Raw genomic sequence first — 23,708 nt, 5'->3', positions numbered from 1 at the left:
TGCGCTGGGTGATCAAGACCCGGAGGGAAAAGTGGGCAACGCAAAAGTCGCAACAGCGGGAGATGGGGAGAAGCCAGCCCCGCTGAGTACTTCACCGAGTCCCAAACTCGCAGCGTATGAATCATACAAGGCCCTGTAATCTTAGGGCGATGTATAGGTGGGAGCCACGGTAACGAAGAGATTGGGACGGGGTCAGTCTCCAGCAGATCAATAGTCGCCCATAGTGGGAGTTGATATGTCTCATGGAGGTGAAAGAGCGGAGCAATGGTAGCAGCTACGTAGTATTCTCTTATATTCGGGACCGAGAGGCCCCCATTACTTCTGTTGGCGAACAGGATTTATTTATTAATACGGGGGCGAGACCATCCCCAGATAAATTGCAGGATCCTACGCTGATGCGTATTGAGGACGTAGGAGGAAATTGGGAAGGAGGGGGAGCACTAAAATAGTAAGGTCGTTTCGGAAGATACGCCATTCTGATGGCCGTTATTCTCCTGAACCATGAAAGAGGTAAGGAGGACCAAGCTGACAACATATCCGTTAATTTCTTGAATAATGGTGGATAATTCGCCTGATATAAAGCCTGATATGTCGATGTGAGACGGATTCCCAAATAAGGCAAGGAGGAGACCCACTGGTAAGGAAAGGCCGATTGCAAGTCCCTCAGTAACTCCACAGAGAGGTTAGTCGACAATGGCTTTGACTTAGATGAGTTAATCTGGAGTCCTGAGAGAGACGCAAAGGTTTGCAACAGTGTGTGTAAGTTTGGCAGGGAAGTTCTAGGAGAGGTGACAGAAAGAAGAATGTCGTCAGCGAATAAGGAAATCTTATGGGGACAACCTGCTATTTCTATGCCCCTGATATCCGGATGAGCTCTTATTGCCTCCGCCAGAGGTTCCAGTGCCAACAAAAAAAGAAGGGGTGACAGCGGACATCCCTGGCGGGTTCCCCTGCAGACATTAAACATGGTGGATTCAAATCCGTAATATTTAACTTTTGCTGGGGGGGAATCATATATGGGTGACATCCAAGTCATAAAGGAAGTCCCGAATTCATAGTGCCGTAGGACAGACATGAGATAGGGCCAAGATAAGGAGTCAAAGGCCTTATTTATATCGAGGGAGAGAAGCATGGATTCCAGGGAGCGAGCCTGGGCTATATGTTGGAGTTGAACTATACGTCGAATTGCATTTCCCGCCTGTCTCTGTGGTACGAAGCCAACCTGGTCTTTTTTTATTAACCGGGGGAGAAAAGCGTTTAATCGAGTCGCCAAGATTTTTGTCAAGAGTTTCATATCTACATTGATGAGCGAGATAGGCCTGAAATTGGCCCAAGATGAGTGGTCACGGTCCGGTTTAGGAATCATCACCACGTTTGCTGTCAGAAGATCAGGGGTGAGAGGATAGCCGTTTTTCACCGAATTGTACATTGCCACCAGGTGGGGAGCGGAGTGTACCCATCAGGCCCAGGACGTTTTCCCACCTGGAGTTCTTTTATTGCTTGTAGAACTTCAGAGAGCTGAATATCCCTATCCATGAGGGTAACGTGAGCCCCCATTAAGGATGGGAGCGAAAGCCTTTCCAGGAAGTCTGCCGTGCTCTGAGCCGCACTTCCCTCTGGTGCCGCGTATAGCTTCGCAAGGCGAAACGCGAATTCCTCCAGGACATGCTTCGGGTTTCCCGATAGGACATTGTTTCAATCTCGTAGGGTTATCGGGTTCAATTTAGGAGCAAAGGTTCGGAGTCTGTTGGCTAACATACGGTTTGGCTTATTTGCTCTCACATACCAGCGTAGTACACGCTCAGCACCCTCAGTGAGACACAGATCAAGCTCCGATCTAGCTAATTCCAGCAACTTACAGTTGCCCGGGGTGGGAGATTGTTTAAACTTCTCAGATAGAGACACCAATCGGGACTCAAGCACTTTTTGCTTTGCCTCTCTAGCCCTCTTACGGGCCGAAGCCAGACCAATTATCCGACCCCGTAACACCGCTTTATAAGCCTCCCAAAAGGACCATCGGAGACTGCACCGAGCCCAAATTTTCACAAAAGTAGTCCTCCGAAGCCTTAACAATATCCGCTGTCACCCCCGCATGTGAAAGAAGGGAATCATTCATCACCCAGGGAGAAAACCTAGGTCTATCTAGGATAGAGTGACAGACAACTAGCACTGGATCATGATCCGACCAAGGAACAGCCAAGATTGAGGCCGATACCACTAACGGATGGTGACGTCTGAGCATAAACATATGGTCTATCCTTGAGTGAACCTGATGGGGGTGAGAGTAATGGGTGTAGTCCCTGCCAACTAAGTCAAGTGTTTGCAAAGAGGACGTGAATTTCTTAGCCCCTGCCGACTGTCCGTTTCTCTCGGGCGGATGCTTATCTAGTTTGGGATTTAATATAAGATTAGAGTCACCCGCAAGAAGGAGGGTGCCCTTGCAGTGGGACATAAGCAGGGCGCAGACATGGGTCAAGAAGGGCCCCGGATTTATATTCGGGGCATAGTACGTCAGTACGGTAACCTCCGTGTCATGAATGGTGCCTTGGAGCAATAGGTACCGTCCATCAGGGTCTGCAATCTGTTTAGTGCAACTAAATGGAACAGATTTGCGAAAAGCCACGAGAACCCCCCTTTGTTTAGTTGAAGCATTTGCAAAAATTAACCTGAGGGAACTGAGCATCGAAGTACCTAGGATGAGAGGTCTCAGAAAAATGCATCTCCTGTAAACAAGCAATGTCAACTTGTTGTTTGCGCAGATATTTAAAAACCTTCACCCTCTTATGGGGAGAGTTCATGCCCTGGACATTCAGGGACAACCAGTTAATTGTCATTGGGACAGCACTGGGTGGCCTTCAACCTTGAACCAGAGTACACAGAGGGGAAAGAAAGGGATAGAAGCAGTGAAGTGGGAGAAGGAAGAGAGAAGTAATGTATCACATCAGAAAAGGTAGTAGAATCATGCAATGCTGTGAACTTATAACTCTGTAACAGTAAGATTGCTATGGGTCGTGGGTTTAACATCCCACTACCTGGTCGGGTGTTGACTCGAACGTTAGTTCGGATCAAGTACCACATCATGAGGGTGCAGTGGTCCGTCGGAGACCACTCGGCTTAACTGAAACAATAACCATGAATATAAAAGAACATGTCAACAATGGCATATAGATGGAAACCCCAAGAACAAGTGAAAAACTTAAAACAAAAACTTAAAACAAAAAGAAAAAAATGTCACCTTCCATCTCCCTTCCCCCCCCCCCCCCCCCCCAGAAAACAGGTCAGTGCATGTGGTGACCCCCTGTCCATGAATAAACAGCATGAACCCAGCGCCATCTGAGTGGAACCCAAAAATAGATGTGCCTATTAATCATCCGGCCAGTAGTAGGCAGGGGCCAAGTCCATAATGTATGTACACACTCCTAACTCACATTATGAGAGGAGAAGAGGGAAAAAAAAACCCGGAGGGGGGGGGAGAAAAAGGGGGAAGGGGGGGTGAGCCGTCCAATGCCTCAGTATACAGAAATCAGGGCCATGAGGGGCGAGGGGAAAAAATTTAAAAGCAAGGACCTTGACAACAAAAATAATAAGTAGAACTCCGTTTAGAAGAAAGAAAAAAAAATAGACTATATTGGGAGAACCGAAAAAAAAGAAATTTTTTTAAAAAAAGGTATAAAAGGGAGTGGGGAATTGAAAAAGCCTATGCGATTGGGGGGGGGGGAGGCGGCAGTCATTACCTAAGTGCATCAATTGTCCAAGAAAAGATCAAGACAGTTCCCCTGCCAGTCATCTGCAGCTGGCAAGGTGGGTCATTACCGTCCACAGTTGAAAACCAGCACAGTCTGACTGTAATCAAATAATGACTAGCTTACCACTTCTCAGAGTCGTGGTTCGGAGGTGTCTCGCTCCAGTCTCCTGGTGGCATTAGTCGCAGCTTGTTCAAGAGCCTGAGGCCTCCCTACTGTACGAAGGCAGGGAAAAAAACAAAAACAAAGCACAAACAAACTAACAAAAGGCAGAAGCAGCACTTTTCTAGCGATGCCCGTCTGTAGAAGCTTCTTGAAACCTCTGAGCCTTGAGAGTGCGGAGGGCTTGGGATCCGTGCTGTGAGGATTGTGAGGATCTCGGTGGGGCCCGGGAGGGACACGGTCGGGCCACTGCTGCTTCGGGTTGAGAAGGAGGGAGGTCAAACTGCAGCTCCTGGAATTGCCACCTTAGATCCGGTAAAGATGAGGCATGAAACTGACGTCCCAAATGATAAAAGGAGAGTTTAAAGGGGAACCCCCACCGATAGCGGTTGTTTCTGGCTTGCAGGATTTGCAGATAGGGCTTCATATTCTGCCTTTTAGCGATAGTGACCGGGGAAAGATCTGCAAACAATTGGAGGGAGTTTCCCTGAAATGTAATGTCCGGCAATTCTCTGGCCGCCTGGAGAAGCCATTCCTTGGTTCTGTAGAAGTGAAATTTTATGATCACATCTCTAGGGGGGCCCTCAGTTGGCTTGAGAGAGAGGGACCTATGGATCCGGTCAAATTCCAGGCGTTCCGTAGGAATATCGGGTGCAAGCTCCTGGAAGAACGCTGTAGCTGTACTCTGGAGGTCCGTAATGGTCTCCGGGAGGCCGCGTATACGCAAATTACGTCTGCGAGCCCTATTTTCTGAGTCCTCAAGTTTGTCCTGGAGTGTTATAAGTTCCGCATTCAGTTTCTCCACCTCTTCCTCATGACCCTCCAGTACCGTGGTTGTTAGGTCCATCCGTTCCTCCAACTGATTAGTGCGGTGGCCTAGTTCTTTAAGACCCTTCACCAGTTCAGCAGACAGTTTGCGAGAGGCCGTGGTGATCTTGTCCCTTACTATGGTGCGGAATTTCTGTAGCAAAGCATCAGAGTTAGTGTCCACAGGGCTTGCTATGTTAGAGGGAAACTGTGACAGGCTATCGTCAGAGTGCTGTGTGGTGTCATCAGGTTCCGGCGGTTCGGGCGCCATCTTACCCTTCCCTTTCGCCTTCCCCCGGACCGGAGAGGATTTCTGTTGTGATCTGTTGCGGGGACGGTTCCGAGGTGTATTATACATACCTGCCGGTAGCCCAATAGCGCATGCAGTAGTTGGGGTAGATGTGACAAGAATTGCTATTCAATGGCAGGGCATTGTGGCAGAAGGATTTCATTCTTGATTCTGATTTCCTTCTCTTTACTGATGCCGCAGGGTAGCATGACTTTGACGCAATTTGGCAGAAGCATTGGTGCGCTGAACGCTGGCATGTCTCTTGGGTAATGAAGGGTTACACTAAAAATATAGTCTTTTTGGAACTATTTTCTATCATTGTTGCACTTGAAATTTGGGGTGCTTTCTTCCAAAATAAAAGAATTTTGATGCGTACAGATAATAAAGGAGTAATGTATGCTATTAATTGTTTAACATCTAAGTCTCCGCCAGTCATTGTCCTTTTGAGATACCTAATATTTAAATGCTTAAGTTTGAACATATGGTTGAAGGCTGTACATGTACCAGGTAAGGGCAATGATTTGGCGGATGCATTGTCTCTTTCACAGATGGAGCATTTTTTCAAGCTATTTCCGGAGGCGGATCGAGTGGGACACTCCTGTCCAATCAATTTATGGGACCTGGTCTAAGGCCCATTTCTGTCTCTATTATCAATTCTTTGGCACCTTCTACTTGGGCAGGATATCAGTCTGCTTGGTTATGTATCAAGAATTTTTAAACATGTTAGGTGAACCATTGGGTTCGGTGTCTGAAATACTGTTATTAAAGTTTCTTGGTTCTTTGTTTGAACAAAATTATTCTTGGTCATACATACATAAAACTTTGTCGGGAATTTCTTTTTTCTTGAAACTAAATAACATGCCGTCTTGCATGCAGTATTTCTCTATAAAACAAGCTTTAAAAGGTTACAAAAGGAATAATTTTAGGCCTGATTCAAGGAAGCCCATCACTCCTCTAGTACTGGGTAAGCTTTGGTCCGTGACGGATAAAATTTGTTTTTCTCATTTTGAATCGGTTCTTTTTCGGGCAGCTTTTTCAGTCATGTTTTTTGCGGCACTTAGGGTATCTGAGCTGGTTCACATACACATGTCTGAAGTTGTTATTTTTGAAAGTTCATTAAAAATTTTAATTAGCAGATCCTAAACGGATTTCTTAATCTTAATCTTAATCTTAATTATTCATCTAGGTGGTAATGATATTGGTTACTATAAAACGTTAGAACTTATTTTTCGGATTAGGGATGATTTACAGAAGATACAGTTGTCATTTCCCAATTCAGTAGTGTTTTTTTCAGAAATTGTGCAGAGGATAGGTTGGCTTTCCTATCCTTCTGTACGTCCTTTTGAAAAAATCAGGAAGAGAGTGAATAGGGCAGTATTCAAGTTGCTATCAAGATTGGGAATGCTATCCTTTAGGCACACAGAGCTGGAAGGGGGTATCCCTGGCCTTTTCAGGCAGGATGGCATCCATCTGTCTGATATTGGCTTGGATATATTCAATGTAGATTTAAGTTACTGTGTTGAGATGGCCACGGGTTGCGGTTCTGTGGGCAGTTGGCCTTAGGTCCTCCTGCCCTTTTGGGTATTTTGTGTTGCTGCCTGAGCCATAGTGACTGGGCTAGCTTTAAGTTTATTGGATGACTTTTGATGAGTTATGTACAACATTTTGAAACCAATAATAAACAACCGCGGCCATTATTATCCAAACACCTGTCTTCTTGTCTTATTTCAAAAGTTATTGAAAAAAAATTCCAGCCTGCTATCCCATGACAGGAAAAGGGAGAGGGCAGTTTCTTGCCCCCTCTTTACCTCATGGGAGAGAGCGGCTGGATCAGCTGTTTCAAGTTCCTCCGCAGAGCCTGTGGCCAGCGGGGAAACAGCTGTTAGTCACATGTTTTTGAGGAGGGGTACAGGTGACCCCTCTTCATGACATGTGAAAAAGCCCGGGAAGAACAGGTTTAAACCAGTTTTCTTGGGGTTTGTGGGGTTATAAAAAGGGGGTTCCGCTGAGGGGGCTCATTCGCCTCAGAAGAAAAGCTGTGGTGTGACATTAAAACATTAGATTCCCAAAACCAATCTCACCCATCACAACAACTGAAAACTAAACTACAAATATTACGACAGGAACTCAGAACGACTTTATTGGATACATTTGAAAAACATACTAGAAAACTTAAAGCTAAATATTACCATACAAGCAACAAAGCAGGAAAAAACATGGCACTTCGGATCAAAGGCAGATATTCCAAATCAAAGATTCCATATCTATACCACCCTATTACTAGAAAAAAATTGCAAGCCCCCAAGACATAGCGAATGCATTTAGCTGTTATTATAGCTCCCTTTACCATCTTAAAGATGATTCTCAAACTCTCACACCTACCCCAAAGATAATAAGTGATTTCTTAGATACTATTAGTCTCCCATCATTAACTACTGATCAAATCTCTGATCTTAACGTCCCATTTTCAGTGGAAGAAATTGCTAGAACTATAGACTCCCTGCCCAACAATAAATCTCCAGGCCCAGACGGAATGATAGGAGAATACTATAAATTACTTCAAGATATACTGGCTCCCCACTTATGCTCACTTTTTAAAGAAGCGGCATCCAAATCAGAATTTCCGGCTGGGATGCTTCAGGCCTTGATCATAACACTGCCGAAACCAGGCAAAGATCCCAACGCTCCCCAAAATTTCAGACTGATTTCATTATTGAACATTGACATCAAAATATACGCCAAAGCAATAGCGAATCGACTGATGAACTACATACCAGACCTCATTCACAAAGATCAACCTGGCTTTACTAAAGGTCGACAATCTTCAGATGCAACAAGACGTATGATTGATATTATACACTTCACTGAGAGACATCAAACGCCTTCTCTGCTCCTTTCTTTGGATGCGGAGAAGGCGTTTGATAGGGTCCATTGGGGCTATTTACAGTCATTGTTTTTAAAATTCGGCTTTCATGGAAATATTTTATCGGCAATTTTTGCACTGTATAAAGGCCCCTCAGCGAGAGTATACACAAATGATATGATGTCTAGGCCCTTTGGCACCTCGAATGGAACACGACAAGGTTGCCCCTTATCTCCTTTAATATTTAATTTAGCCATCGAACCTCTAGCAGAACGTATACGATCTGACACAAAACTATCTGGTATAAAAATTGGGCAAATAGATAATAAAATAAGTCTGTTCCCAGATGACATAGTGCTTATAGTGTCTAATCCTATTTCATCTCTCCCGAATCTCCAAAATATACTAACGACATTTGGAGCAGCATCATATTATAAAATCAATGAAACCAGGTCCCATATTTTAGACCTAGGATTAGATAACACAACCAGGCAGTTATTGTCTAATAAATACCCCTACCACTGGAAAGACGAGGGGATTTCTTACCTAGGAATCACTCTCACTAACAAAACAAAACAGTTATTTAAAACAAACTTTTTACCATTTAAGAAACATTTTGAAACAGATCTGACAACACTTAGTAAATTCGAATTTACATGGGCTGGTCGCCTGGCAGCTTTCAAAATGATGACCTTACCAAAATTATTATATCAACTCAGGTCCCTTCCAATATGTATCCCTAAATACTACTTTAAATCCTTACAAAGCAGTTTGGGAAAATATCTATGGAATGGCAAAAAATCCCGTTGCGCATACCATATACTAATTAAACTTAGAAATATAGGTGGTGCGACCGTACCTGATCTACAGGATTATTATGACGCAACTTTTTTGACCCAATTGCAAGAATGGTTCTTGCCTACTCCTAAAACTTTATGGGGACAAATTGAGAAAGACATCACGTGACAGCCTAATATGCAATTCTGGTTACTTAGTAGGAAAATTAAGTCCACAATTACAGCTCAATACCCACCAACGGTGAAAGCGACGCTACACTCTTGGCAGAGAATCATCACATACAAATGGGATAAAACTCCAATCACGGTGTTAAACCCTCCTCTAACAATCATAGCAACATTAATTCCTGGCGTACAAATACACGACTGGAATTTGGGTCGGGATATCAAACTTGGTTCCTTCTTCCAACAGGGCTCATTAAAGTCTTTTTCTCAGTTAAGTAATGAATTACAGCTTCCGAAATCTGAGCGATCTACATATATTCAAATAGAAAAGTGTTTGATACACAATCCACAACTCAGAGCTTCAATCCCGGTTAAAATATGGTCTTTCCTCAATAACCATGCCACCTCACAGAAAGGAGTAGCTACAATATACCCAATTCTAGGGGAAAAAAACATACCCAGCAAACTACCCTCCTTCCTTAAATGGGAACAAGATTTGGGGCAAGACTTTTCAATTAAACAATGGATGGCTTCCCTACGAAGCATATATAGGGCCACTGCTTGTGTTACACTATGGGAATTGGCACAAAAAATTGTTCAAAGACAATACCTGACTCCACATATCCTAGCAAAATTCAAGGGGAACTCGTCACCTAATTGCTGGAGAAATTGTACCCAATTGGGGACCCTATTTCATATTATGTGGGACTGCCCAAGCTTACATAACTACTGGCAGGCAATCTCCCATTTACTCACTTCCGTAACAGGTATTGTCCTTCAACTTTCACCAGAACTACCCATTCTGAATATGAATTTACATACGATTCCCAAACAATATCATAAAGTAGTAACACATATACTTTTAGCTGCGAGACTATCCATAACTAGAAAATGGAAAACTGACTCTCTTCCTACTATGACGGAAGTTATAGAATTAACCCAACTCCATCACTCCTACGAATTGTTGTTTCCTAATGACAAATCCCTATATATTAAGGAACAACAACTATGGGAACCTTGGAGTGCATGGTACAAAAATTATACTTCCACAATTTAGATAATGCTGATTCTTTAATCATATAGAAGAAAGAACACCTGTGCGTTTTAATATTTTTTGGATGGCTTTAAAAATAATTTCATAGCAAAGTGACAAATTTATCTGAATTGAGCTGCAGAGTAAGAATAGTTCTTTATTTTCCTTCATAAAAGATAACTACTGTGTTTGATTTTCCTTTAAGATGTTGGCCTAGGTACTCCAGGACACAGATAGATCCCTATGAGGGGTGTCTTGGGGTCCAGAAGTGGCCGATATCTATATCGCTATTTATAAATCTTACAATAATTATATTACGGACTTTATTATACAAGTTCTAAGAGACTTACTCTTGTTCGAGTCCCTTTATGACTATGAATATTAGATACTTGGGAATACTACTTTATTCTTTATTGTGGACTATTTGTTACTATGCTATATTGTGCTGAGAAAACCCTACAAAAAGCCTACATTATACTGTGTTATGTTACTTTTGTTACTATATATATTTTTTTTTTTGTAACCCTTGTTGTAACTAACTCTGCTAAAAATCTCAATAAAAACATTTGAAAAGAAAAGCTGTGGTGTTCTCTCCCCTCCCTCCCTCCCTCCCTCCCTATAAAATAAATTTGTATTTAAATGTATTTTAATTCTGTATGGTTATGTTAATTTATTTTTGTCACGGTTGTTGTTATGTGGTAAGTCACCTTTGCAAAAAAAAAAAATAATAATAATAATAATAATAATACAGAATTGTAACAGCAAAGGGGGACAAGTTATTATGGCTTTTTAATTATAGTGTTCAAGTATGTGCTGCCTGAGCCGTAGTGACTGGGCTAGCTTTAAGTTTATTGGATGAGTTTTGATGAGTTATGTACAACATTTTGAAACCAATAATAAACAACCGCGGCCATTATTATCCAAACACCTGTCTTCTTGTCTTATTTCAAAAGTTATTGAAAAAAAATTCCAGCCTGCTATCCCATGACAGGAAAAGGGAGAGGGCAGTTTCTTGCCCCCTCTTTACCTCATGGGAGAGAGCGGCTGGATCAGCTGTTTCAAGTTCCTCCGCAGAGCCTGTGGCCAGCGGGGAAACAGCTGTTAGTCACATGTTTTTGAGGAGGGGTACAGGTGACCCCTCTTCATGACATGTGAAAAAGCCCGGGAAGAACAGGTTTAAACCAGTTTTCTTGGGGTTTGTGGGGTTATAAAAAGGGGGTTCCGCTGAGGGGGCTCATTCGCCTCAGAAGAAAAGCTGTGGTGTGACATTAAAACATTAGATTCCCAAAACCAATCTCACCCATCACAACAACTGAAAACTAAACTACAAATATTACGACAGGAACTCAGAACGACTTTATTGGATACATTTGAAAAACATACTAGAAAACTTAAAGCTAAATATTACCATACAAGCAACAAAGCAGGAAAAAACATGGCACTTCGGATCAAAGGCAGATATTCCAAATCAAAGATTCCATATCTATACCACCCTAACCCTATTACTAGAAAAAAATTGCAAGCCCCCAAGACATAGCGAATGCATTTAGCTGTTATTATAGCTCCCTTTACCATCTTAAAGATGATTCTCAAACTCTCACACCTACCCCAAAGATAATAAGTGATTTCTTAGATACTATTAGTCTCCCATCATTAACTACTGATCAAATCTCTGATCTTAACGTCCCATTTTCAGTGGAAGAAATTGCTAGAACTATAGACTCCCTGCCCAACAATAAATCTCCAGGCCCAGACGGAATGATAGGAGAATACTATAAATTACTTCAAGATATACTGGCTCCCCACTTATGCTCACTTTTTAAAGAAGCGGCATCCAAATCAGAATTTCCGGCTGGGATGCTTCAGGCCTTGATCATAACACTGCCGAAACCAGGCAAAGATCCCAACGCTCCCCAAAATTTCAGACTGATTTCATTATTGAACATTGACATCAAAATATACGCCAAAGCAATAGCGAATCGACTGATGAACTACATACCAGACCTCATTCACAAAGATCAACCTGGCTTTACTAAAGGTCGACAATCTTCAGATGCAACAAGACGTATGATTGATATTATACACTTCACTGAGAGACATCAAACGCCTTCTCTGCTCCTTTCTTTGGATGCGGAGAAGGCGTTTGATAGGGTCCATTGGGGCTATTTACAGTCAGTGTTTTTAAAATTCGGCTTTCATGGAAATATTTTATCGGCAATTTTTGCACTGTATAAGGGCCCCTCAGCGAGAGTATACACAAATGATATGATGTCTAGGCCCTTTGGCACCTCGAATGGAACACGACAAGGTTGCCCCTTATCTCCTTTAATATTTAATTTAGCCATCGAACCTCTAGCAGAACGTATACGATCTGACACAAAACTATCTGGTATAAAAATTGGGCAAATAGATAATAAAATAAGTCTGTTCCCAGATGACATAGTGCTTATAGTGTCTAATCCTATTTCATCTCTCCCGAATCTCCAAAATATACTAACGACATTTGGAGCAGCATCATATTATAAAATCAATGAAACCAGGCCCCATATTTTAGACCTAGGATTAGATAACACAACCAGGCAGTTATTGTCTAATAAATACCCCTACCACTGGAAAGACGAGGGGATTTCTTACCTAGGAATCACTCTCACTAACAAAACAAAACAGTTATTTAAAACAAACTTTTTACCATTTAAGAAACATTTTGAAACAGATCTGACAACACTTAGTAAATTCGAATTTACATGGGCTGGTCGCCTGGCAGCTTTCAAAATGATGACCTTACCAAAATTATTATATCAACTCAGGTCCCTTCCAATATGTATCCCTAAATACTACTTTAAATCCTTACAAAGCAGTTTGGGAAAATATCTATGGAATGGCAAAAAATCCCGTTGCGCATACCATATACTAATTAAACTTAGAAATATAGGTGGTGCGACCGTACCTGATCTACAGGATTATTATGACGCAACTTTTTTGACCCAATTGCAAGAATGGTTCTTGCCTACTCCTAAAACTTTATGGGGACAAATTGAGAAAGACATCACGTGACAGCCTAATATGCAATTCTGGTTACTTAGTAGGAAAATTAAGTCCACAATTACAGCTCAATACCCACCAACGGTGAAAGCGACGCTACACTCTTGGCAGAGAATCATCACATACAAATGGGATAAAACTCCAATCACGGTGTTAAACCCTCCTCTAACAATCATAGCAACATTAATTCCTGGCGTACAAATACACGACTGGAATTTGGGTCGGGATATCAAACTTGGTTCCTTCTTCCAACAGGGCTCATTAAAGTCTTTTTCTCAGTTAAGTAATGAATTACAGCTTCCGAAATCTGAGCGATCTACATATATTCAAATAGAAAAGTGTTTGATACACAATCCACAACTCAGAGCTTCAATCCCGGTTAAAATATGGTCTTTCCTCAATAACCATGCCACCTCACAGAAAGGAGTAGCTACAATATACCCAATTCTAGGGGAAAAAAACATACCCAGCAAACTACCCTCCTTCCTTAAATGGGAACAAGATTTGGGGCAAGACTTTTCAATTAAACAATGGATGGCTTCCCTACGAAGCATATATAGGGCCACTGCTTGTGTTACACTTTGGGAATTGGCACAAAAAATTGTTCAAAGACAATACCTGACTCCACATATCCTAGCAAAATTCAAGGGGAACTCGTCACCTAATTGCTGGAGAAATTGTACCCAATTGGGGACCCTATTTCATATTATGTGGGACTGCCCAAGCTTACATAACTACTGGCAGGCAATCTCCCATTTACTCACTTCCGTAACAGGTATTGTCCTTCAACTTTCACCAGAACTACCCATTCTGAATATGAATTTACATACGATTCCCAAACAATATCATAAAGTAGAAACACATATACTTTTAGCTGCGAGACTATCCATAACTAGAAAATGGAAAACTGACTCTCTTCCTACTATGACGGAAGTTATAGAATTAACCCAACTCCATCACTCCTACGAATTGTTGTTTCCTAATGACAAATCCCTATATATTAAGGAACAACAACTATGGGAACCTTGGAGTGCATGGTACAAAAATTATACTTCCACAATTTAGATAATGCTGATTCTTTAATCATATAGAAGAAAGAACTCCTGTGCGTTTTAATATTTTTTGGATGGCTTTAAAAATAATTTCATAGCAAAGTGACAAATTTATCTGAATTGAGCTGCAGAGTAAGAATAGTTCTTTATTTTCCTTCATAAAAGATAACTACTGTGTTTGATTTTCCTTTAAGATGTTGGCCTAGGTACTCCAGGACACAGATAGATCCCTATGAGGGGTGTCTTGGGGTCCAGAAGTGGCCGATATCTATATCGCTATTTATAAATCTTACAATAATTATGTTACGGACTTTATTATACAAGTTCTAAGAGACTTACTCTTGTTCGAGTCCCTTTATGACTATGAATATTAGATACTTGGGAATACTACTTTATTCTTTATTGTGGACTATTTGTTACTATGCTATATTGTGCTGAGAAAACCCTACAAAAAGCCTACATTATACTGTGTTATGTTACTTTTGTTACTATATATATATTTTTTTTTGTAACCCTTGTTGTAACTAACTCTGCTAAAAATCTCAATAAAAACATTTGAAAAGAAAAGCTGTGGTGTTCTCTCCCCTCCCTCCCTCCCTCCCTCCCTATAAAATAAATTTGTATTTAAATGTATTTTAATTCTGTATGGTTATGTTAATTTATTTTTGTCACGGTTGTTGTTATGTGGTAAGTCACCTTTGCAAAAAAAAAAAATAATAATAATAATAATACAGAATTGTAACAGCAAAGGGGGACAAGTTTTTATGGCTTTTTAATTATAGTGTTCAAGTATGTGCTGCCTGAGCCGTAGTGACTGGGCTAGCTTTAAGTTTATTGGATGAGTTTTTATGAGTTATGTACAACATTTTGAAACCAATAATAAACAACCGCGGCCATTATTATCCAAACACCTGTCTTCTTGTCTTATTTCAAAAGTTATTGAAAAAAAATTCCAGCCTGCTATCCCATGACATTGCCATTGGCAGGGGGGGGGGGCACAATTGTTATTGAGGGGGGTAGAGAAGGGACCTGGTGTTTTTATTTGATTTATTTTTGATTTAATTTGAATTGTGTACATGCCATTTAACAGTTACAATTATGAAAGTGTTCATGTGCACAGGCTTCCAATAACTTCCAATTTTGAAGAAATGGTCCTGGTTATTTAAAAAAATATGTTTATTTGTATATTCCTAGGCCTCAAGACTTCTGACAAACAAATGATCTAATAAGCTCCGCCACTGAAAACTGCAGAAAGTTTGTTTAGCAAGAAATTCCCTAAATATTGAAAATACAGTATGTACCTATTTTTGTGGATAAAATATGAACTATAATAGAGGATACATTCTCATTTTCTCAATGATGAGTGAAAACATACAAAACATGCAGGCATATATATTATGAAATTACTTTAAAAATGTTTTCATGTTATAGAATACAATTAGCAATTTCTATTAGAAATGTAAGAGTGAATAAGCAAACCAATTTGTAAAAAGTGCATTAGCCCAATGCCACCAATCAAAATTCACTCTACTAAAGTCAGGACAGTTAAAAAAAATATTTTGATTTGTTCAATTTGAACATAATGTTTTGTTATTTGCACTAAATTATTAGAAAAATGCTGAGAGTAGATTGTACAGATGCAGTGCCCAGACAAGGGGGTACAAAGGGTACAAAACATGAGAAAAGGGTGGATAATGTACAAGCTGAGGGATTAAAAAAAAAAAAAGCAAAAAAAAATTAAAAAAGAGATTAAATAAAGAAGAACCATAAACCAAAGAGTAAATGAAAGACAAAAGAAGTATGACTGGTAGAATGGGATTGTATATTTGACACAAGAGGATGTTTGGAAGAATATGGTAGGGTGGTGGTCAGGATTGGACTGAGTAAGGATATGGTTAGTTCTCTGGGTACCACTTTATAAACATATGCAGTTTCCATGGAAACGAGCTCAGTCTCCACAGCAACAGAGAGAAGCAGAAACATAAAGGATGAACACATGGGGGAGGGTGGGGGCTAAGAAAATGTGACATACACAATTATACACACACATTGTGGCACAAGCATACACATTTAGACACATATATTAGGTTAGTAACTGAGACATATTTGCACATATAAATAAATAGCAGGACAACAATGACTTAGTGTGCAGGTAGCCATGACTTTTAAAATACACAATGAAACCCAGCAAATCACAAGTATAGATACTTTCACTATTGCAATTAATCACATAGAAATCATCAGTTATACAATGAGAAACATCTATTTCACACAGGAAATCAATGTTAATTGACATTCAGAGAAAAGAATGATGATATACTGTGCAAAAATCATGGAATCATGTACATATAAAGACATACTATATATATATATATATATATATATATATATATATATATATATATATATATATATATATATATACTAATTTTAGTGAAAAGATTTCAGCTTGCTGTTTTAACCTTTTATAATACACAAATCTTCTGTGAACTGCCACTTTACAAAAGTCATTTTGCTGCCCTTAAAAGCTTCATAATATACACTGCAACATACACTGTGCAGTTGCACAGTTAACTATTTGCACATTGTTGGAACACTGAACCCTCATATCTAAGTATTGGAATGAATATATAACACTATATACATGGGAAAGTCCTCATATACGTGAAAATGTTGCTTACTAGTGTCAAAGCAGTTTAACACAAGTAAGCCCTGTTCTAAAGACTTGAAAGTGATCATTTACAATGCAGATGGATGGATAATATTTCTACAAATATTCAATAATGTTAAGGAGGGACCGGGACGTATGTACATATGTGACGTGTGGGTGTGTGTGTATATATATATATATATATATATATATATATATATATATATATATAAACATATTTGTTATTTATTTACATTATTTATTAATTTAGTTTTATACACACACTATCATTAAATAATCACTGCTAATAAATTGTGATTTCACCTGATAGAGCGCAAGCACAGCTGTGACTTGGGTACTGGAGTGTAAAAAGGTACACCTGAGACACATCACATACATATCTTCACACAAAGGCAGATAACTACAGTCGGCATGTAGAATAAAGCTGCTATACTGCTTTATATTACACTTACTGTATCATACCCTAGCTTGTCTTTTTCATTTGTCTTTTGTTCTCAAACATTGTTCCCACCCTACATTTTTCCAAAATGAAAGTCCACATACTCTGGCACAGGCCAGCTATTTTCCTTTCCTTTTGCCCCAACATAAGGCACACCCACATGATACCTTTTAGTTTATAGCTGCTTAGAGGTTTTCTGTGAACCTTTGCCACTTTCATATCAAACATAGCATTTGCTAGCATCAAAGATTACCCCAGCACCCTGAATGTGTTATTTGGAGGGCTGATCTGACTGTACAATTTTTGGGATACTTATTCCCTTTAGATGCCCTTATGCCCTTTGGACCCTCAGCACCCTTTTCGTTTTGAGACTCACGTGCCAGATGATGAAAAAGATGAGAGAAGCACAGAGGACGAGTGTTAGCATGTAACAGAACGCAGCAAAGGTGAACGCCATCTCTGGAGGAGACACAGCTGAAAGCAAGATCACTCTATGGAGAGGAATACTCTTCAAGAAAGCTGAAAAATGCTGCCGAGGACGACTTTCCGAGTAGGTTATCAGACAATGCTTAATTAGAGTTCCTTGAGACTGTCCAAATTCTGTGGCTACAAGTCCATCTGTTCAGCAAGTGCTCTGTGTGAGTGCTTCAGTAGTATTCTGATAAACAATTCACAGAAGGTGGTCAAAGACTTGAACACATATAAAACTGCTAAAAATGAAAACTAAAACACTATCAAAAATATTGTTAAAAAAAAATACTGACTGCAGCTAAACATGACAGATCTGAGAGCACTGCATGCCAAAAAGTATGATTAGGTATACAAATTAGGTAGCAATTGGAAAGGAAAGCTGCGTGCAGAGTACAAACCTATAGGTTAGTAAACTGGTTGTATAGCCTGTGACATTTGGCACTTTAAATAGTGTCAATGGTTAAAAAATATCAGTCTTGTGAAAAAATAGCTTCTTCTCCTCTCCGTGTAGCTTGCATTGTGTAGGAATCCGTGATGGCACTTTACATACAAATGTATATCAGAACCTCTTCATATGTGCCTCTGTGAATAGATATCAGTCACCTAACCGTCTTCTTTTTCTCCTCTGCCTTTTTAGCAACTGTCTTCTTTGTCCGTTTGACCGTCTTCTACCTGTATATGGACTATTTGTCTGCACTTCTTCCTCAGCTGTAAATCAGAAGATAGAAGTAGAAGCTGACATAAGCATCTTATAGCACACTCCAGTGTAATCTGTGATCCCAGCTCCCTCTCTGCTAATGTTCTCCAGCACCTTGCACTCCTCCTGTCTGCCTCTCCCTCTTTCAAGTTCTTTCGCTCCCTCCCTCACCCTGTCACACCTCCTTCCTTACTCTTTAATGCTTTTCTCCTCCCTTGCATTTTCTTTCTTTCTTTCTATCTATCTATCTATCTATCTATCTATCTATCTATCTATCTATCTATCTATCTATTCTAATCTAATCTATCTAATTTGTTTTTTATATACAGACAGTTGTATGAACCACATCCCTTTATGTCTACTTTTTTTCTATTTTGTCCAGGTCACATTTGTCTTCCCCTCCCTCTTTTGACATTAACGACAGTGTACATACAGTCTCTGGAGCATATCTTTGATACAGGGTATCACAGTCTATTCTGGAATGAACTGTCATTTACTTCATTGTGTCTGTCTCATTGTAGAACATCACAACACCCAGGTAATTGGGAACAGAAACACCAAAGCATTATTGTGACATCTAGTGGTGAGACTAGACAATGCAAATGACCCTTAAAAGTTGAGTGCCAAATTATTATTATTTTTTTTTTACCATGCTATCACACGGATGGAAGGTTCAGGTTTTTACTTAACCACTTGCTTACTGGGCACTTAAACACCCTTCCTGCCCAGACCAATTTTCAGCTTTCGGTCCTCCCACAGTTTGAAAGACAATTACTCAGTCATGCAACACTGTACCCAAATTAATTTTTTGTCCTTTTTTTTTCCCACAAATAGAGCTTTCTTTTGGTGGTATTTGATCACCTCTGGGGTTTTTATTTTTTGCGCTATAAATGAAAAAAGACCGAAAATTTTGAAAAAAAACGCACATTTCTTTGTTTCTGTGACAGAATTATGCAAATTATTAATTTTTCTTCATACATTTTGGCCACATTTTATACTGCTACATATCTTTGGTAAAAATAACCCAAATTATAGGATATTATTTGGTCTTTGTGAAATTTAGACAGTCTACAAGCTGTGGTGCGAATCGCACAAAATTGATCACATCTGATGTACTGGTGGCCTATCTCGTTTCTTGTGACCCGAACAAGTCAGGAAAGTACAAATACCCCCCAAATGACCCCTTTTTGGAAAGTAGACATTCCAAGGTATTTAATAAGAGGCATGGTGAGCTTTTTTATGTTGTCATTTTTTTCCCACAATTCTTTGCAAAACTAAGATTTTTCATTTTGTTTATTTTTTTCCACAAAATTGTCATTGTAATAGGTTATTTCTCTCACATGGCATGTGTATACCACAAATTACACCCCCCAAAAAAATCTAATACTCCTCCTGAGTATTACAATACCACATGTGTGGGACTTTTTCACAGCCTGGCCACATAGAGAGGCCCAACATGCAGGGAGCGCCATCACGTGTTCTAGGAGCATAAATTACACATCTAACTTGTTGACTACCTATTACACTTTTGAAGGCCCTGGAGCACCAGGACAATGACACGTGACACTGATGACAGATGGCACTGATACGTGGCAATGATGACACTTATACGTGGCACTGATGACACGTGGCACTGATGACAGATGGCACTAATATGTGGCACTGATGACACGTGGCACTAATACGTGGCACTGATGACATGTGGCACTAATACGTGGCACTGATGACAGATGGCACTAATACGTGGCACTAATACGTGCCAACGATGACAGATGGCACTAATACGTGGCACCGATGACGCGTGACACTGATGACAGATGGCACTGATAAGTGCCATTGATGACAAGTGACACTGACAACAGATGGCACGTGACACTGACAGGTGGCACTGATGACAAATGGCACTGATACGTGGCACTGATGACAGATGGCACTAATATGTGGCACTGATGACAGATGGCACTATGTGGCACTGATGACACGTGGCACTGATGACAGATGGCACTTATACGTGGCACTGATGACAGATGGCACTGGGGACAAATGGCACTGACAACAGGTGGCACTGGGGACAGACAGCACTAACAGTTGGCACTGGGGACAGATAGCACTAACAGGTGGCACTGGGGGCAGGTAGCACTGGGGTGGATGGCACTGGGGAGGATGGCACTGGGCAGGATGGCACTGGGGGCGGATGGCACTTTTTTTAACTTTTTTTTTTTTACACTTACGGCCGCTGCAGCCGTTCATCTCTCCCCTCTCACACGCTGTCTGTGTGAGGAGGGAGAGCGGCGCTGAGAGATGATCTCATATGTTTACATATGAGATCATCTCACATTGGACACGCCGATCGCGCTGTAAACGGCTGCTGTGATTGGCCATTTACAGCGATCTGTGTTTGCCTGTCTCCGGGGGACACGGCAAACACAGAACTTCCCCGATGCGCCCGCGGCGGCGTGCATTGCGGAAGTAAACAACAGGACGTCCAGGGACGGCCTCCCGGACGAAAGCGCCTGCTCTATAGCCATCATTCGGCTATAGGGCGGGCGGGAAGAGGCTAAAAATTATGTTACAGGGATACAGTATGTACCCATACATTTTGCTTCTGGGTAGACAAAGGCATTACAGTGAAACATGTACTCTCTTGGACATACTATTACTGTTCACATAAGATTGGCTATGCTGCATCGGTTATGGCAGAGGTCTTCAAACTTTAGGGGGGCCGGACTGTGGTCCGTGTGAATATACTTTTTTTTTTGCATTAGTGGGAGTAAACAGTGCTCCATCTTTCGTATTCAGGGGAGAGATAGTGCCCCATTGTTGGTGTCAGTGGAAGAAATGCCATCCCATTCATACCTCCCAACATTTTGAGATGAGAATGAGGGACACTTACCAACAAAAGTATGCAGGCATAGGACACACCCCTTGCTACGCCCCCTTTAGGAGATTTGTACAAAAAAACAAAATTGTTTAAATGCGCAAGTGCTTTTTTTTTACCACTACTATTTCTTTATATTGGCTTTTGGAATTTACAAATGCACCAATTTTGAATTTGTAAAGTGGAAAATGGATGAAAGGTTTAGCACTGGGAAACACTTTTTGAAAGAAAAAAGTGTATTGTATATACAACTATATAGATCAGACCATAATAAGGAACAAATGAGGAGGAAAGAGGGACATTGCTCGAAATCAGGGACAGTCCCTCGAAATCAAGGACAGTTGGGAGCTATGCCCCATTGTTGATGTCAGTGGCAGGATTTAAAGAGGAAGTAAACCCTGATGAGTTTACTTCCTCTTTCATTCCCTGCAAGGGTAAAGCATAATGGACTACTATGCATCGCATAGTAGTCCATTATGTGTCACTTACCTGACACAGGAGCCAGCGATGTCACCGCTGTCCCCTGTAGTCCGGCGCATCCATCTTCTCGGTGGGTCTCGCTGCTCCGCCGCTGTCATTCGGCAAACCCCCGATGACGTCACTCCCGCGCATGTGCACGGGAGCCGCCACGTGCGGCATATTCGCTGTTGATGGTGCCACGCTCAGTGCGCCTGCGCACCACTGTCTACGGCGCATGCGCCATAGACAGCGGTGCCTGTCTTTTGGCAAATATCTCCTAAACCGTGTAGGTTTAGGAGATATTTCTTGGACCTACAGGTAAGCCTTAATCTAGGCTTACATGTAGGTCAAAGTGTGTTGTAAGGGTTTATAACCACGTTAAGCTCCATTTCTGGTCTCAAAGGGCAGAATAGTGTGTCATATCAGTGGTATGAATAGTGCCCCAAGGGCCAGATAAAGGCAGGCAAAGGGAGGCAGGCAAATATTTGATGAACTTTATTAAAAGCTATGATGATGTAATTTATGTTTAATTAGATATATTTTTTAATGTTGTCATATTTATAAATTGCAACTAGGACTGTTTTAGACCAATTCGTATTTTAGTAAAATAGATGCAAACCTATTTGAAGGCTTCTGTTCATACAAGAACAATAAAGACATTCCCATATACTGTATCATTATCTGTATGCGCCTTAGGGATGGCAGAGTAAGATTAAGAAGGGACGATAGTAAGGTCTGATGAACCACAATCCATGCCGGGAGAATGGGGGAGTCGTATTGAATACATTGCCACCTTCATTTTCCCCAAAAGTTGCAAATGGGCAACAAACATGATCAGACTGAAATCTAATGTCTGTGCTAAGGATTCATGGAAGGTGTAGGGGATCAGACTCAAGTTACATTTTTGTTTCATCAGTCCACAGGATATTTGCCTAAAAGTCTTGGAGATAATCAAGATGTTTTTTGGTAGATGTGAGATGAGCCTCTGTTTTTTTTTTGGTCAGCAGTGGCTTTGGCTTTGGAACTCTCACATAGATGCCATTTTTACCTAGTGTCTTTCTTATTGTTGAATCATTAACACTGATCAAGCGAGGCCTACAGTTCTTTAGATGTTGTTCTGGGTTCTTTTATGACCTCCTGGATGAGTCGTTGTCATGCTCTTGGAGTCATTTTTGAAGGTCGGCCACTCCTATGAAGGTTCACCACTGTTCCAAGTTATCTTCATTTGTGGATAATGGCTGTCCCCGTGGGCAGGATGCCTGTGGCCAATTGTAGCTCAGGGGGTTTAGTACACTCCCCACACTATATGTGTCGTGTGTTGCAGCGTTCATAGAGACAAATAGGCAGGGACAGTGTCTTCATTTCTTGTGAACCTAGCACAATTACAGTCGGTGTATTGTGCCCCCTGTACAGTGTACACCTGAAGCTACCCCCAGTTGCTCGTGTTATTCTAGTCTTATACCACAGGCAGCTGCAGCAGTTACAGTCAGTGTATTGTCCCACCTGCACAGTGTACACCTGAAGCTACCCCCAATTGTTGTTTTAGTCCTATACCACAGGCAGGCAGCTGCAGCAGTTACAGTCATTGTATTGTGCCCCCTGCACAATGTAAACCTGAAGCTACCCCCAATTGCTTGTGTTGTTCTAGTCCTATACCACAGGCAGCTGTAGCAGTTACAGTCTGTGTATTGTGCCACCTGCACAGTGTACACCTGAAGCTACCCCCAATTGTTGTTTTAGTCCTATACCACAGGCAGGCAGCTGCAGTAATTACAGTCGGTATACTGTGTCATCTGATCAGTGTGCATATAAATCTACCCCAATTGCTGGTGTTCTCATCTCCCTGCAGGCCATTAGTATGTCTGGAAGGCTAACAAGGAGAGGCAGACAGTCACGAGCCAATAAAAGAGGGCAAGCAGGCTCTGTGTCTAGAGGCAACAGTGCTGGTCATGGACACGGTGCATCGTCATCAGCACGTAGCCATGGGACACGCTTGTCCTTATTTTAGGCAGCTGGATGTGTTGAGCCAAAACATGCCGAAGATGTGGTAGAGTGGATGACCAAGCCCTCCTCATACTCTCTCACCCAGGCTCAGGGTACTGGCAAAGCAGCTGCCAATGCGGCCTCTTCCCTCATCTCT

The 23,708-nt window shown here is 41.1% G+C and overlaps 1 protein-coding gene across 2 annotated transcripts in view; it reads right to left on the bottom strand.

Annotated features, from left to right (window-relative positions):
- The window catches only part of CNIH2 (cornichon family AMPA receptor auxiliary protein 2), a 484,921-nt gene extending 466,551 nt beyond the window's left edge, over positions 1–18,370 (bottom strand). The window contains exon 1 of one of the 2 annotated variants that reach the window (XM_077456800.1): positions 17,440–18,370. In XM_077456800.1, coding sequence (XP_077312926.1) covers positions 17,440–17,520 — 81 coding nt within the window. In that variant the 5' untranslated portion in view covers positions 17,521–18,370. The remainder of the gene's footprint in view (positions 1–17,439) is intronic. The other variant, XM_077456789.1, reaches the window with a different exon arrangement.
- Positions 18,371–23,708: the final 5,338 nt, after the last annotated feature.

Source organism: Lithobates pipiens, unplaced genomic scaffold (genome assembly GCF_037356315.1).
Source record: "Lithobates pipiens isolate NorthernLeopardFrog02 unplaced genomic scaffold, aLitPip1_a1.2 Scaffold_10, whole genome shotgun sequence".
Lineage (NCBI taxonomy): Eukaryota > Metazoa > Chordata > Amphibia > Anura > Ranidae > Lithobates > Lithobates pipiens.
This window is presented reverse-complemented; position numbering and strand designations above follow the sequence as displayed.